At 55.2% G+C, this 16,953-nt stretch overlaps 1 protein-coding gene across 1 annotated transcript; it reads left to right on the forward strand.

Annotated features, from left to right (window-relative positions):
- Window positions 1–4,666: 4,666 nt before the first annotated feature.
- Window positions 4,667–11,989, forward strand: LGI3 (leucine rich repeat LGI family member 3). Its single transcript, XM_075555722.1, has 8 exons — window positions 4,667–4,872; window positions 5,672–5,743; window positions 6,478–6,549; window positions 6,938–7,009; window positions 7,122–7,193; window positions 7,784–7,953; window positions 8,108–8,272; window positions 10,098–11,989. Exons 1-8 carry the CDS (start codon window positions 4,667–4,669, stop codon window positions 10,913–10,915), a joined length of 1,647 nt encoding a protein of 548 aa, XP_075411837.1. The 3' UTR covers window positions 10,916–11,989.
- The last annotated feature ends 4,964 nt before the right edge of the window (window positions 11,990–16,953 follow it).

The raw sequence follows: 16,953 nt of genomic DNA on the forward strand, positions 1-16,953 counted from the left end.
CAGCCAGTTGTAGGGCTTGTTTTGAGCAGGTGCAGGGGCCTGCCATCACCTGTGGCTGTTGGGAAAGGGAGGGGTCTCTTCCTCGAGGGAAGCCGCTGCTCTCCTGGGGGGCTCCTATAGCTGGAGGGCTGCCTCACGTTATATGTCGCTCTCCACACGCCAGGATCGCAATCACTTCTTTTCCATCTCTTTCTTCTTCACTCGATGTTTGTCTGCTGTCAGGTCAGGAAGGGGAGCCTCCACTTCCACATGCTGTCACCAGCTGCACAGAGGTCTTGAATCCAAGGAAGAGGGTGTTTGGTCAGGCATCGCATGGCTCTTCAACCATGAAGTTCCCATCTCCCCCGTTAGCCATAGAGGCGATTGTGCCCAACCCCAGTCCGCTCCAGCCTTCTTCCTTCCTGACCTCTACTCTAGCCATTTTCTCCCTCCTGGAAAGCCCACCCCCAGAATCTTTCCGCCTCCCTCAATATCCCTCATTGTAAAGGCCAGAGCCAATGCCATCCCTCCAAGACTTCCCTTCCCCCACAGGGCCCTGTCCGTTCTCCGAGACTCGCCTACCACTCACCGCACTGTGGTTCTCGTCAGCTGTGGGTATGCGTGCGGTTGGGTGCCTGACCTTCCTAGCTAGACTGCAGACCTGGTCCACAGGGCCCAGGGCAGGTGTAGTGTTGAGATTTAATTGTATTCTACCATCCGAAAGACTGTGTCAGGGGAAGGTTGGGGAAGAAAGAGGGAACTGATGACAATGATAGACTTCTACTCCCTCTCCTGGGTGACAACCACAGAAACATGGACGAAGGGGGACAGTGGATGGTGTAAGATATAAAAATAATAATTTAACCGATCTCGAAGATCTATGTGTAACCTCCTCTCTGGGAGATGGGCAATGGGGAGGCGGGTGAGGGGAGACGCCGGGGAGTGTAAGATAAGATATAATAATTATTTATAAACTATCAAGGGACCAGGGGTGGGATCGGGGAGGGAGGGGGATGGGGGGGAAAAAAAGGGAAACCGAGCTGATTCCAGGAACCCAAGTGGAAGGTGAATTATGAGAATGATGAGTGCAACGAATGTATAAGGGTGCTTTGCTCAATTGATGTATGTACAGACTGCGATAAGAGCCTTATGAGCCCCAATAAAAAGATTTATTAAAAGTAAAAAAAATAATAATAATTTATAATTTGTCAAGGGTTCATGAGGGTAAAGGAGGGAGGGGGAAATGAGGAGCTGATACCAAGGACTGAAGTAGAAAAAAAGTTTTTAAAAGTATGATGGCAACATATGTACAAGTGTACAACATATGTACAAATGTGCTTAACACAATGGATGGATGGATGGATTGTTATAAAAGCTGTAAGAGCCCCCAATAAAATGATTTATTTTAAAAAAAGGACTGTGTCACCACCACTAAGGGGCTCTGGCAGATGATCACTAGGTCATGTGTTGAGTCTGTGTCCGTCTCAGTGGTCTCACCAGCCAGCTCTGGGCTCTGCATATGATTTTCTGTCTTTCTGGGCTCCAGTATCCCATCTGTGAAATGATCCGATGATGTGAAAGTCCAGTCATCATGACCATCCTCTCTACTTCACACACATACACACCAGGCACCAGGGCACCTTGCTAGCTAAGAATAGGACTGAGATGCCCACTTTGTGTCTGTCTCTGAGTTAAACCCCCTTGAGAGTCAGGGGTGATGGAGACTCCCATGGGATCCCCCCTTCCATGCATGCTCCTCCTCATCCTCTCTCCCAGCCCCTCAGCTGCAGGGTATGCGACAGGATTCACTCTGCCCTTTGTGTGCTGGGCAGAGCCGTGCCAGGGACGAGTGGGGGCAGCTGCCCAGCTGCCCCAGCCACCCTCCCGACTCCCACTGCTCCCTTCCCACAAGCTGTCATAGGGAGGGCAGCCTGAGCAGATGGATGGGCAGTGGCGAGCAGGCATCAAAGGCAGGGGCATCCCTGGCTGAGAGAGGATAAACTTAAGCTCAGACCAGAGGAGACGCCCTTGCTGACAGTGGCCAAGGACAGCTGGGGGCGCATCTTAAACCCACAGATCTCAGCAGCCAGGCCCCCTTTGCTGTTTAGCTATGAGTTCATGACACAGCACCTTCCCTCTCTCTGAGAGGTGGCAGGGCAGGGCAGCAGTTCTTCTTTCTAATCATTTTATCGGGGGCTCGTACAGCTCTTATCACAATTCATACATACAGCCATGTGTCAAGCACATTTGTACATAGGTTGCCATCATCATTTTCAAAACATTTTCTTTCTACTTGAGCCCTTGATATCAGCTCCTCATTTTCCCCCATGAACCCTTAATAATTTATCATTTTTTTCATGTCTTACACCGACTGCTGTCTCCCTTCACCCACTTTTCTTTTGTCTGTCCCCCTGGGAGGGGGTTGTAGGTAGATCATTGTGATCGGTTTCCTCTTGCTCTCCCCACCTTCCCCTTCCCCTCCTGGCATCGCTGCTCTCATTACTGGTCCTGAAGGGGTTATCTGTCCTGGATTCCCTGTGTTGGGAGCTCTTATCTGCACCAGTGTACATGCTCTGGTCAAGCTGGATTTTTAAGGTAAAATTGGGGTCATGATAGTGGGGGGAGGAAGCATTAAAGAACTATAGGAGTGTTGTATGTTTCATCAGTGCTACACTGCACCCTGACTGCCTTGTCTCTTCCTTGTGTCCCTTCTGTGAGGGGATGTGCAATTGACTACAGATGGGCTTTGGGTCTCCACTCCTCTCCCCGCCCCGCCCCTCCCATTCACATCAATATGATTGTTTGTGCTGGGTCTTTGATGTCTTATATTCTTCAAACAAGATCAAGGAACCGGGAGAGCTTTCGGCTGTGTGGATTATCGTGCATCTATTGTTTCTTACTGAAACCTTTAGTTTCTTAGTTTGAAACAGTAACCCTAAACCCACTTTATGTTAACATACAAAAACACATTGTCAATGTAAATGACTTTTTTAAGGCAAATATATATATTAGAAGAATACCATTGCTTTACAACTCTCTTAGTAAACACCTCTCTTATGAATGCTCTCTGGCTTAATAGATACCATGTGGCTTCTGGGAAATTCCTCCATACTTTTGTGAGCACTGGTGGGCATTGTGGTTATATGTTGGTCTGCTCCTCACAAGGTAAGCAGTTCAAAACCACGAGGAGGTCCTTGGGAGAAAGACAAGGCTTTCTACTCCCACTAAGAGTTATGGTATCAGGGACTCACAGGGGCAGCTCTACCCTGCCCTCTAGGGTCGATTTGAGTTAGATTTGACTCGATGGCGGTGAGTTTGTTTTCGCTTTTTGTTTTGTTAGTGCATGGAAGTGTGAAAGGTAAATGGTGTCTCAATATTACCAGGAAAGTGGTCTTGACCCCAGGGAGTTCCTGAAAGGTTGTCAAGGATCACACTTTGAAAACTCCTTGTGTAGAATTCCGGTAAGCTTTGAAGTTAGACCCAGGGGCCACCAACCCATGCCACCGAGTCCATGTCCACTCACAGAGACCCTCTCTGGGGTTTCTGAGATGGTACATTTTTCTGGAAGCAGATAGCCTCAGCTTCTTCCTGATGGACTTAAAAGACAGGGGGTGGAGTGGTGGGCAGATCCCTACCCTGTCACGTCCTCCTCTGGATACTGGGGGCCTCATTTTTCTTACCTGTGAAAGGGGATTCATCTCATCAACCTCATGGGGCTGAGCGGACTGTGTCCAGCTTACAACACACGGGCGGGTCTGATGGGAAGCTTGGCCCTATGCCTCTCCTTTCCGGCCTCAGTTTCCTCACTTCTTAAACAAAGGGCTGACTTGGAAACCGGCCAAGGCTCTCCGGAGCTCCAACAAGCTGTGGTTGTGTAGTGAGAAATGTTCCAGAATTCCACACATGCTCCCACTCGGCCTCCAATGACTACGCGTCCCTTAGTGGCTCATGGACACAAAGGCGCATTCTGTAAAGTCACCAGGGAGATACATGTGAACATACACACACAGGGGCTCTGTGGACACACGTGTGCAAGCCAACCTAGAGAGGCACAGGTCATCCATGACACACCCACGGACATCTGCCTAGAGGCTGTGTCCCCTGGAGGGCCAAACAGGTACCACACACAGGTACGAAGTGGCAGGCGGCACAATGCAGGAAAACCCCAAGGGGGGAAGGGACACACGTTGCGCAGAGGCAGGTGTGCACACGCGCACGCGTCGCCCCCCAACCTATGGGTGCCCCTGTGGACACGCACACGTGCCTCCACGCACAGACGCCCTGGGCACCAGACAGACCAGCAGATGGCCCCAGGGTCCGCCTTTGGGGCGCACAGCAGCACAGGCCCACAAGGGCTCCTTTCTCTGCCTGCTCCGGGCCCGGGACTTCCCCCACCCCGCCCCCGCGCGCGCCCCCGCCGGCCGCCGCAGTCCGCGGCCACCCGCTCCTGGCCAGCCCTGGCTCCCCAGCTCCGCGCATCTCTCCCGAGCCAGCCCGCAGGAGCTGCCAGGGTGGGGACAGCAGCCGGCGCCGCACGGTGCGCAGAGGACAGCCGGGCCCTTGGCTGCGGCTGCAGCTGCGGCTGCCGGTGGCCTGGGAGGTGCTAGCCCGCGCGGGGCGGCACAGCCCACGGGAGCGGCGGGGTGGGGACTGCGGGCAGCCCCGGGCCGCAACGCTTGCAGGCGGCATGGCGGGGTGGCAAGCCAGGTGGGGCCCGGGGCCCAGGCTACTGGCGCTGTCCACGCTGGGCTTCTGCCTAATACTGCAAGTCAGTGCCAAGAGGCCCCCCAAGACGCCCCCCTGCCCGCCCAGCTGCTCCTGCACCAGGGACACCGCCTTCTGCGTGGACTCGAAGGCAGTGCCCAGAAACCTGCCCTCAGAGGTCATCTCCCTGTGAGTGCTGTGACCGGGGAAGGGGCTGCGGGGGGCGGGAGGGTGGACTCCTGGGCCGCTCTGCTCTGTGGGAGGATTGGGTGAAACTCAAGTTCCCCCCTTCAGAGCTGGGGCCTTAGGAGGGCTTCAGGGGATCCTCAGGGCTGGAGAGTGGGGCGAAGTTTGGCAGTCACCCCAGTGCAAATGAAGCATCACCGTCAGCATCAAGGAAACCTACTGTGTGCAGGGGGCTGTTTACATGAGCCGGAGGGTCCCTCCTGAGAGGTGACACTCAGGGCAGAAAGGTTTCTTGACGGGAAGGGTGCTGGCAGTGGGGGAAGGCTAGGGGCCTTGGGGGTGGGGTAGTCACCTGCTACTGGTCTTGCCAGCTATTCTGCACCCAGCCAACCAGCTGTCACTGAAGCCATCTGCCTCAGGTCCCCCAAGGCCCTGCAGGTCCTTAAGAGCAGGGTGTCATTCGCCACCCCCACCCCAGGGCCCCACCCCTCTGCAGTACTCAGCCCACTGTGGGCATTAGGCTGGTGAGGACAGTGAGGTCACAGGAGTGCCTCTTGGCTGAGGGTGGGGCTAAGCCTCAGGCCCTGGTACTTAGGGAATTTCAGGGGTGGGGGCGGGTAGTGGTAAAGGAAGAAGGGGAGTTTGTGACAAGAAGAGGCAAGGAGCCCAGATGGGAGAACTGGAGAGCCCAAGGGGCATGAGTGGAGAGCCCATAGCCCTGCCTGCCTCTCCCTGGCCGTCCAGACACGGCCCCAGCTGTCCCTGCAGACTGTCAGGGCACTGACTGGAGTGTCACCCCCAGGACACTGGTGAACGCTGCCTTCTCGGAGATCCAGGAGGGAGCATTCGCCCACGTGCCGCTGCTGCAGTTCCTGTATGCACAGGGCCCTGGGGTGGGGTGGGGTGGGGTGGGGTGGGGTGAGAGGAGGGAGGTGGGTCCTCTACGGTATTTGGAAATGAAGGGGAGGGTGGCCTGTACCAGAACATGGAACCATCGAGAGCCCAGAATTCGGGACCAGGGTCCAGGGCAGCCAGCCGTTGGGGGACCAGGGGGTTCTAGGGATTGCCTCTAGAAGTCAATCAGATGGCACGGGGCCCATTTAGAAGGAGACACGCTTCTCTGGAGGCCTCAAGAACTGAGTGAGCTGGCTTAGGCTGACACAAGAGAGTGGTCAGGGTGGGTAAGGCCAGGTCAAGATTTGAAGAAAGAAATGAGACCTGAAACAAAGGCAGGGATGATCAGGAGGGTCTAGAGTTCTAAAAAGGTACTGCTTAGGTTTGAACCTGGGTCCGAGAAGAGAGTGCATGTGTGTTAGCCCACCTTCTCCTGCTGGACCAGAGAGTGCTGGGCCAGTGTTGGTAGAGACAGGGAGAGGAGCTGCAGTGGGGAAGGCCGGGCCCCACACTGGCAGGAAAAATCTGCTGCAGGTACACGCAGGGACTCAGGTTGGGGTCCTGCTTGCTCTTGCTGCCAAGGAAGCTTGGGGGCTGCCAGCTGAGGTCCAGCTGAGGTGGTGGGGAGGGCAACCAGGGCTCAGGGAAGTGTGGGCAGGGGCGAGGCAATGTTCAGGGCCAAGGGCAGCTCTAATCCATCCTTTGTTTCCCCAGGTTACTCAACTCCAACAAGTTCACCCTGATTGGGGACAATGCCTTCACCGGGCTGTCACACCTGCAGTACCTGTGTGTGGGAAGGAGAGAGGGGGGGGAGGGGAGAAGGGAGGAGGGGAGGAAGGGTGGTGGTGGTGGTGGTGGCCCTGGCCTGGGTGGGCTGAGAGGGGAGGGTGAGTGAGAAGGAGCAGATGGGTGGTGGTTGGGGGAGGGGGGTTGATCACGAACTTTAAAGTCATCTCACTAGGAAGTCCTTAGGGAGGACCCTGCCATCCACCTTCTGTCCTGGTCCTACCCTTGTCCCTGTCACTGCAGCCTCAGTGTCTCCAGACCCGGACTGGAAGCTGGTTTCAGGGGCATGGCAGGAATCCAGGCTGGGTGTAGGGGCAGGGAAAGAGCTTGTTGGGGGGTGAGCCTGTGAGCCTGGGTGGTGGCTGAGCCATATCCTCCTTTTCTCTAGCTTCATCGAGAACAATGACATCTGGGCACTCTCCAAGTTTACCTTCAGGGGGCTCAAGTCCTTGACACATCTGTGAGTACAACCATCCTGCACATCCGTGTGTGCGTGCTATGCTGTGGACCAAACCCCTCTGTATCCTGTGACTTTTGGCCTCGGCCCAAGGTGACTCAAGGGTCTCTTACAGCTCGCTGGCCAACAATAACTTGCAGACACTGCCTCGAGACATCTTTCGGCCCCTGGACATCCTGAGTGACTTGTAAGAGCTGTGCCCTGCCTTTTCTGACAGGACCTCGAAGGGGCATGCCTCTGGAGGGAGTGGTGTGGGAGGTGGAGACCAGGCTGTTCATAGGGTCTTGGGAGGTTGGAGGACCGGGGCTGAGCTCATGGAGAAGGCTAGGTAGGGTTAGAGGTCAAAGGAGGTTCCTTGGGGTGTCTCTGCGTGTCCCTCAGAGTGCACATTGAGACACGGCCAGTGCACGCTTTTGAAAATGTCCATTTGACTTGAGTAGGCATTAAAGTCCTATAGCATAGTCACCATCATCGCTGTTTACACAAAGGAAATCCATAAGCCCGGCAGTGTGGAAGCTCGGGAGGAACAGGGATGTAGCAAACAGTTATGCAGGTTGTCTACTGCAACAAGGCGAGGCGAGGAGGGGCTGAGCCAGCCCACACGCTTCTTGCAGGAGGTGAATGCACAGAGACGCCTCCACCCTCGGGGGGACCATTTTCTAGTTGCACAGAAATGGGGGGCGGGTATCTGCTGCTGCAACCCTCCAGGGCCTGGGTGGGCAAAGCAGCTGAGAATCCACCCGTCTCTGTGCCCCTCCCACCGCCCTCACGGCCCAGAGACCTCCGGGGCAATGCATTCAGCTGTGACTGCAAGGTGAAGTGGCTGGTGGAGTGGCTGGCACACACCAACACGACTGTGGCCCCCATCTACTGCACCAGCCCGCCCCGGTTCCAGGAGCACAAGGTGCAAGACCTGCCCCTGCGGGAATTTGACTGCATTACCACCGGTAGGAGTTGCCTCTGCCTCTGGGCATCAGACCTGCCTTCCCCCAGGCAGTTCCCTGGGCACCCCCTGAACTTCCCTCCCCCCCGGGTCTCAGTCACATTCACACGTGCACACAGCTGCCACACCGCTCTCTCGCCCCCCCCCCCCCCGTGCAGACTTCGTGCTGTACCAGACCCTGTCCTTCCCGGCCGTGTCCGCTGAGCCCTTCCTTTACTCCAGCGACCTCTACCTGGCTCTGGCCCAGCCCAGTGCCAGTGCCTGCACCATCCTCAAGTGGGACTATGTGGAGCGCCAGCTGCGGGACTATGACAGAATCCCAGGTACCTGGGCACGGCCTGGCCCTGCTGGCTTAGAGGGGGTGGGGGCGAGGGGTAGCATTGTTTGACCAGCATCGATTGAGTGATTATGCATGGAGGGATGGATGAGATGACCTCTGCCCTTAAGAACTTCCCCAGTGGGGGGGGTGCTGTGGACAGGGGGGGGGCAGACAGATCCATACACTGATAGCATTCATACAGTAGTGCGTGCAAGGGTGGAGTCATGAACACCTTGAGAAATCAAGGAAAGGTTCCTGGTGCGGGGGCTGCCTAGGCCGAGTCTTGAAGAGGGGAGAGAGGGAGGGGTCAGAGGTGATGCCTCTGTCCCTGGCTTGGGTACTGGGTGGTGCGAATGGAGAGAGGAGAAGGGGGTGCATGTGGCTATTGGAGTCAGTTTGGGATTCACTCATTTGGAGCGAAGGTCAACGGAGAGATAGCAGGGAGGGAAAGGCAGGACAGGTGTTCTAGCAGAGGAGCACAGCTCAAGTGTGTGTGTGTGTGTGTGTGTGTGTGTGTGTGTGTACTATACTCAGCGTGTGTGACTGGAGCATACTACTCAATATTCAAGGTGAGGAGACTAGGCAGAGCTGAGGACCAACCAGCTGTCACTGATGGTTTTGAGTTACTACTACTCACTGTCAGCAAGTCAATGCCGACTCATGGACAGGGCAGAACTGCTCCTGGGGGGTTCCGAGAGTGTAACTCTTTACAGGAGCAGCAAGTCCCATCTTTCCCCCTCGGAGCAGCTGGTGATTTTGAACTACTGATCTTACAGTTAGCAGCCCAACGAGTAACCATTATACCACCACGGTGCTCACGTTTTGAGTAGGTCATGCAAGTCTAGCCAGACCGCGTGCCTGGAGCACCCCCGTGGAGAGCAGTGGGTCCTAGACAGGCCTGAGCCAAGATGGGCCAGCTGAGGGATGTGGTGGGGAGGGCTGCTAGAGCCTGGGTTGACCCAATGGCAGTAGGGACAAAGAAGGGAGGATTGAACTGACACCAGATGAAAGAGAAATATGAAATAACCTTATAGCTGTTAAAGAATTTAAACTTTTATTTATTTTGTAATGAAAACAAACCCAAACTCCAAAACCTCTCCACAAAGGAAAACATCAGGTCCAGATCGTTTCCCTGGGAAAGAACTCACATTAGCCTGACACATACTTGATCTGCAGCCGGGCACACGGATGGACTGAGGGGACACTGATGGCTGTGGGTGGAGGGAAGGAGAGAGAGGCAGGCGTGGGTAATGGCTTCCCAGGTGTCTAGCTGTTTAGGTGAGGCCACACTTGGAAACTGGGAACACAGGAGGAGGGAGAGAGGAGGGGAGAGGCTGGGAGTGGGTCTGTTTTGTTCCGGCTGGGTTCCAGGTAGGGGGAGTCTGAGCTACAGACAGGGAGCTGGTGGGGGAGATCATTAGCGGATCGGTGGGTGGACCAAGGTGAGCCTTCGATTTTTAGGGACACCTATGTTGGGCACTCAAAAAACCTCAAACTCACTGCCATTAAGTCAATTCTGACTCACAGCTGCTGTTGGCTTTGAACTGCTGACTTTGCAGTTAGTAGCCCAATGTGCAACCCACTACACTACCAGGGATCCTCATCTTGTGCACAGATAGCTTATATATAAACCCTAGTGAGAATGGAGGGGCGGGGAAGCTGAGGCAGATTAGTGCTGTGAAACAGAGCGCATTGAGTGTTGAGTTGTTGAAACTGGGGCTGGGCTGGGCTCTTAGATCAGAGAATCTTAGTTCTGGTCCAGGGTTGGAGGGGTGGGATGGGATGGAAGGGCTGGCCCTGCCTGACCCTGCCTGCCTCTGTCCTGGCAGCCCCCTCGGCGGTGCACTGTAAGCCCATGGTGGTGGACAGCCAGCTATATGTGGTCGTGGCACAGCTATTTGGTGGCTCTTACATTTACCACTGGGACCCCAATACCACACGCTTTACCAAGCTACAAGACATCGACCCCCAGCGTGTTCGCAAGCCCAATGACCTGGAAGCCTTCCGCATCGATGGGGACTGGTACTTTGCCGTGGCTGACAGCTCCAAGGCTGGCGCCACCAGTCTCTACCGCTGGCACCAGAATGGCTTCTACTCCCACCAAGCCTTACACACCTGGCACCGCGACACCGACCTGGAATTTGTGGATGGCGAGGGCAAACCTCGCCTGATTGTGTCTAGCAGCTCCCAGGCACCGGTCATCTACCAGTGGAGTCGAACCCAGAAGCAGTTTGTGGCCCAGAGCGAGGTGACCCAGGTGCCTGATGCCCAGGCGGTGAAACACTTCCGTGCCGGCCGAGACAGCTACCTGTGCCTCAGCCGCTACATCGGGGACTCCAAGATCCTGCGCTGGGAGGGTACCCGCTTCTCAGAGGTGCAGGCCCTGCCCTCCAGAGGCTCTCTGGCTCTGCAGCCCTTCCTGGTGGGAGGCCGCCGCTACCTGGCGCTGGGCAGCGACTTCTCCTTCACCCAGATCTACCAGTGGGATGAGGGGCGGCAGAAGTTTGTGCGCTTCCAGGAGCTGGCTGTGCAGGCCCCCAGGGCCTTCTGTTACATGCCGGCTGGAGACGCCCAGCTTCTCCTGGCCCCCAGCTTCAAGGGACAAACACTTGTGTACCGACACATGGTGGTGGATCTCAGTGCCTAGAGGGTACCCAGTCCCTCCGGGTTCCTCAGGGTAGCCACTGGGACTGGTGTGTGAGCAGTGTGTGTGCCCGTGTGGAAGGTACATGTAGCCAACTTGCACACACCATGGGCAAGTCCAGGGACCCAGCATCCCAGACGTAATCCGCATGAACAATTTGTATATATCCCAGGTACACCCTGGCAGCCCAGCCCACAACCATGCCCCTCGACATGGCCCACCCGGCAGCCCCCATCACCCTGCTGCCTCCCTGACTTGTGTACATACTCGTGGCTGGGAGACGGGGTGCTGGGAGGGAGCACTCTCACCCTCTCTGGTCTTTCCCCGTTGGTGCTCCAGGTGTTGGTTGACCTACTCACCTCTCCATCGCAGTCCACAGCCACGTCTACCAGAGTTCTGCTCAATCAGACTAGGCTCTTCTTCAGACATGCTGGCCCCACCCGGTGAAACATTCACACGTCCCTGTCAGTACTCCTGTTTCCATATACACGGGTCCCGGAGTGTGCGTGTGTGCGTGCCCGCAGAGTCAGCTTGCCCCTCTCGCAACTTTGCTGTTCTTCTTGGGCTCTGCACGGTACCTGTTCCTGCTCTGCTCACACTACGCCCCCCTCCCTCATCCCCCTGCTGTTGACAAGGTGGGGGGGCGGGATGCTGGTCCCAGCCTCTGTGCTCCAGCTTGACCAGCTTCTGGGGGCCAATCCTCCACTGTCCCAAAGCAATAATAATAATAATAATAAACAACAACAACGGCACCAACAGCAGACCCGGGGCTCTCTCTGTGCTGCCTCTGATCCCACTGGAGGGTCCTGACTCCCCCTCACCTGCGAACAGGAGGCCATCCAGGTGAAAGCCTTCTCGCTTCTCTTGCCTGTAACTGCGCTCTAGACCTTGAGTCAGCCCCATCCTGGGCCTGTGGCCTCGAGGCCACGCCCAGAAACCTGCAGACACACTGCCTATGCAGGTGCCAGGATCAGAGCTCACTCGTGCACAGTTGGAGGGTTCTCTTAAATCACCCGGCACCCCCCACGCCAGGAGCTTCTCTGGCTTTCCAAGAGGGTGAGGGGCCTGTGGGAGGGACGGCGCCTGGAGCCAGGTTTCTGCTGCCCTCTGCTGTTAGCTGGGAACATAGACCTCTGAGCTGGAAGGCCTAAGGAAAGGGTGGGGGGGGGACGGGGGTGTCTTCCCTGTGCCCAGGTTTTGTGAGGGTTTCCTGGAGCAGGATGCCCAGGGGCACTTAGGGGCAATGCTATGATTCACTTGCTTCAAATAAAAAATGTGAACCCCTTGCTGGGTGTCCAGTGGTGACTGAGTCAGTGGTGGCTGCCTGACCCTGCTGTCCCTCACAGTGGACCTAGTGCTAGCTTTCAGAGCCTCTTCCTTCCCGTGCCCTTTCCTCTGAGAAGCGGGCATCTCACCGTCAGCTGACCCTGGGGTCAGAAGTGCATGCATGCGTGATGACACTCGGGTGCTGGGGCAGGGTGACTAGGCGCTACCACCTGGGGCTGACTCACAGTCTGCACTCCTTCCTGGAGAGCCTGCCTGGAGTTGTGGGGCCCCATGAAACTAGTCTGTCCCTGTCAGGTCAACTCCAGCGGACAAGGCCAAATATAAGCCCGGCACTGTTTCCTGCCCCGCTCCCTCTCCCAGCACCTCTGCTTGGCAAATGTCTGTCACTGCCCCACCTAGAGGAGGCGCCTTGGGGTCCTCTGGAATGCATTGGTCTCTCTCCCCCCACCCCACCCCCCCGGGGTTGAGTCAACCACCAAGCCCCCGCCATTCTTCCTTCCACATGCAGACCAGATAGCCACACTCGTTGCCTCTGAGGTGTCATAGTCACCGAGTGCTGCTACCACGGGTGACCTAACAAACAGAAGTGTATGTGTCGGGTTTCTAGAGTTGGTAATGCCGCGGGTCTTGGCTTCTTCGTGATGAAAGAATTCCCGCCGAAGCCTGCTTTGTAATCCAAGCGGGATTTTAGGAAGGACGGGACAAGTTTCGGGCTTTACCATCTCAGAGGGGTTCACCACGGGGCCCGAACAACCACGTGGAAAAGAGCACCTATGTGAGCTGATCTTGGGGGGGGGTCCCGGGAGGCCAGAAGCCCAAGAACCCTAGAGGATGAGAGCATACAGACCAAAGAGGCTGTGAGCCCTGGGTAGGCCAGGGGTGGGCATATGTATGTCCATGTGGGACGGGAGAACCCCCCTACCTGCCTCTGATAAGGAGTAGGGTAAGAGACCATCCAAGAATGTGCTCCCTGCCTTTATTCTAGCCCACCCCCTGACTGGCAGAAGGCGTGGTTGATGGTATTGGTTGACCCCATTGACTAAGTTAGGCCCACCTGGGTGATGTTATTAGCCTGGGCCTACTTTGGCCCACCCAGGTGTAGCCCCCACCTGGTTCAGGGGCTTGAATAGGAGCATGCTTACTTTGGGGTCTTCATAGGTGTCTAATGGTTGCCTGATTTCTTTCCAACCTCCTCTATGGGAGCCTTTGCAGGCATGGATGGGAAAACCCCCAGTTCCTAAGCTAGCTACCTAACATATTCTCTCACAGGTTAGGAGCCTGGAAGTCTGAATTCAGGCTGCCAGCTGCAGGGGAAGGCTCTTGTTTCAACATCTCTGGGCCCCGTGTCCCTGGAGCTCTGCATGTTCAGTCCGCCCCTGGGTCTAGGTGATTCTCAGCCCAGGCAACCAAGGGTCCAGAGGACACTCCCTGCTCTATTCTTGGTGGTAGTCAGAGCCACAGGTGGGATTCCAGCAAGGCTGATGCTGGACGGAGGCTGGTGACTGGGGTAAAGGTGAGGTTTAAGTCATGCCCTCTAGTAAGGCTGTGATTCAATACAACCCCCCTCCCCCCCAATTTGGCCTTATTCACAGGTTAGGATTCACAACACTTGACACAAAATAATAGCTAGTTCATCAGATCCCAAGATGGAGGGCCAAGTCCTGAGAGACACAGTGTTGCCAGGTCGATACCTATTTTCCACCAAACACTGCCATCAGGTCGATTCCAACTTCAGAGCCTCACTCTAAGACAGGAGAACTGAGGCACCCCCACCTCCACCCCGGAGGCACCCCCACCTCCACCCCGGCAGTGTACTTCTGAGACTGCAGATCCTAATGGGAGCAGAACGCCTCATCTTTCTGACTCATCTTTCTGGCTGATGGTTTCGAACTGACGACCTTGTGGTTAGCAGCCAAACGCATAACCCACTAAGCCATAATGCATAACCCACTAAGCTATGGAGAACCCTTGACACCTGTATTGAGGGGACACAATGTAATCCTGGACAGTGGATTCTGACTCCTGACAACCCCCAGGTGACACAGAGTGGAAGTGCTGGCCGGGGCTTTCCTGACGGCGCTCTTTATGGAAGCAGCTCGCCAGGCATCTCTTCCAGAATGCCACTGGGAGGGTCCACACCAGTAATTTTCCAGCTGGGCACTCTTTTTTCACCTCTCCCTCCTACAAACTTTGCCCAGACCCGCCCCCACCCCCGCCCTCCCTCCCTTCATCACACATCATCTTGAGTCCTTTCCGCAACTCCCCGGCTAATCCTCCTGAAAGAGACTTCCATCCTGGCTAACAAACTTCCCTTCATTCCCCATTGCGCCTGGCTCTCAACCTCACAGGAAGGCCCCTGATCTCTGGTCCTGCCTTATGAGATACTAAGCACCTGTGGGCAGCCCCAGTGCCACACTAGGTTTCAGAATGGAGTTGAAAGATCTCTGACCAAAAGAGCGAGGGAGGAGTCAGGTGTGGTCAGGCAGGGGTGAGGCCCAGCAAGCAGTGACAGTTAGGAAGGGTCCCAGGGAGAGCTGTGTGGCAAAATGGGGGTGCTTCTGACTTTTGGTGACCCATCATCTGGTCTTGCTGCCCATGAACTTGAATCAGTGGCAAAAATATACACACCAGAACATTCTCCAGTTCCAGAACTTCTACTTGGATAATTCGGTGCCATTGATTATACTCTTGTTGTACAACCAGTTGTACAACCAGTATTGGTATCCTTTTCCAAATTATTCCACCACCATTGATACAAACTCCATGTCCCCTACACAGGCTGTAGTTTTATGGGACAAATGGGGCAGCTAACTGCAAGGTCAGGAGTTCGAAACCACCAACAGCTCTATGGGAGAAAGACGAGGCTTTTCTATAAACTCTCATAAAGAGTTGGGGTCTCAGGAACCCTCAGGGCAGTTCTATCCTGTCCTAGAGGGTTGTGACGAGTTGGCGTCGATCGACTTGAGGGCAGCGAGCGAGAGCGAGTGTGGAATCTTTACGGGAGCCAATAGCCACGTCTTTCTCTTGAGGACTCGTTGGGAAGACTCAGACCATCTGCCTGCACAAGACCAGGTCTCCTCACACAGGGCTTTGGAGACTGTGAGTTTGGGCTTGGTCCCTTAACTTGGTGTGTGATGACAAGCCTTTGATTCTCCTCCAACAACAGTGCGAGGACGACCAAACCTACTCTCACAGAATTGATATTAGAAGATGTTGAAATACACATAGTCCCCGACTTATGATGGGATCCATCTGGCAACTTTATCCTAAGTCGATCCTGAGGCGAGTCAAGTATCTCATTTTAAAAATTATTTCTCAGATTTCATCATTATTGCCTTTGATGCTCCATCTCTTTATAAATTGGGCAGCATTTTGAACAGGAAACTATGAAACGGAACATGGCGAGTGGACGTCTGAGGATGATACTGTCAGCAGGTGACACCCTGCAGCCCACCCCCGGTGGTGAGGTGTGCAAAGACAAGCTCAGTGGGGTGCCGGGTAACTAGAGCACATCCTAAGTCGGGGCCACCTACACTAGTGGGTGAATCTATGAGAGGCTTCAGAACGTTTGTGGGGGAAAACAGAATGGAAAGATCATTGAGCTTTGCCTGGAACTTTTTGAAGACCCCTCACACTGTGCCTGGTCCATACACAACCCCCTGCCATTTCGTCAGTTCTGACTCCTAAGGACCCTGTGTAGGGCTTCCAGGAGGGTGACTCTTCACAGGAGCAGGCAGCGTCAGCTTTTCCCCTGGCGTGGTTTGGACAGTGCCCAATCCAACGCAGCACCAGGGCTCCCTGCTATGTACCAGAGACTCTAAAAAGAGCAGGTCCTCTGGAGCCAGGCTGCCTTTGATTCCACTGCTTACTTAGTGACCTCAACGTGGTTGCTTTGTCTTTTTTTATGTTTCAGTTTCCTTATCTGTGAAAATGGGGAGCTCTCCCTGATGGCGGTTTAAATGCATGAGATATGTAACATATTAATATGGGCAAGGCCCTGGGAATCATGTGTTTGGGACTCATTGCCTTTGATTTGATTACAGCTCAAAGTGACCCTGGATTTCAGAGGGGAGCTGCCCTTTGGGTTTCTGGGACTTGTAGAATCTTTATGAGAGCAGACAAACCAGCAGCTCAACCAGTGAGTAGCCTACTTTGCCACCAGGGCTCCTGTGTCTGATACGCATAGCAGGCATAAGACGTAAGCATTAACTATGGTTTCATCACTGGCTTGTAGGAATATACGCAATACAAAGGTAGCTCAGAGAAAGGTGCTCTTGCGGGAGAGATGCTTGATCTTTGGGAAAGCATGGTTATCTTTGGATAAGGGTTCCCTGCCCAGCCTCTGTCTCTGAGCTCGTGCCCTGCGCCACCCCCACCCCCACCCAGCCCCTCCTCACAGTGGGGAGTCTTATGTGATGACTTGTCTGGGTTCCTTCTCCCAGAGCCATGTTTGTGTGACCTTCAGGGCCCCCATCTGCACCATCCTGGGAAGGACTGTCTTGCTTCTTCAAGTGGAGAACGGAGTCTGTGCCAGGGAGATGCTGCCAGAGGAGAGAAGCAGCGGAGTCTCTCAGGCCGCTGGCACCCTGCTGCTCAGTAGAAAGATAAACACAGGGCCTGGGGCCTCAAAACTGGGGGACATGTCCCTCCCTCGGCGCTGAACACCGAGCTTCCTGCAGATCCGGACTAGAGTGCACTGTGTGCCTGCCTGGCCGCTCGCCAGGGCATCACCCGTGTGTCCAAGGAGCTGCTGA

The sequence above is a fragment of the Tenrec ecaudatus genome, chromosome 8 (assembly GCF_050624435.1).
Source record: "Tenrec ecaudatus isolate mTenEca1 chromosome 8, mTenEca1.hap1, whole genome shotgun sequence".
Lineage (NCBI taxonomy): Eukaryota > Metazoa > Chordata > Mammalia > Afrosoricida > Tenrecidae > Tenrec > Tenrec ecaudatus.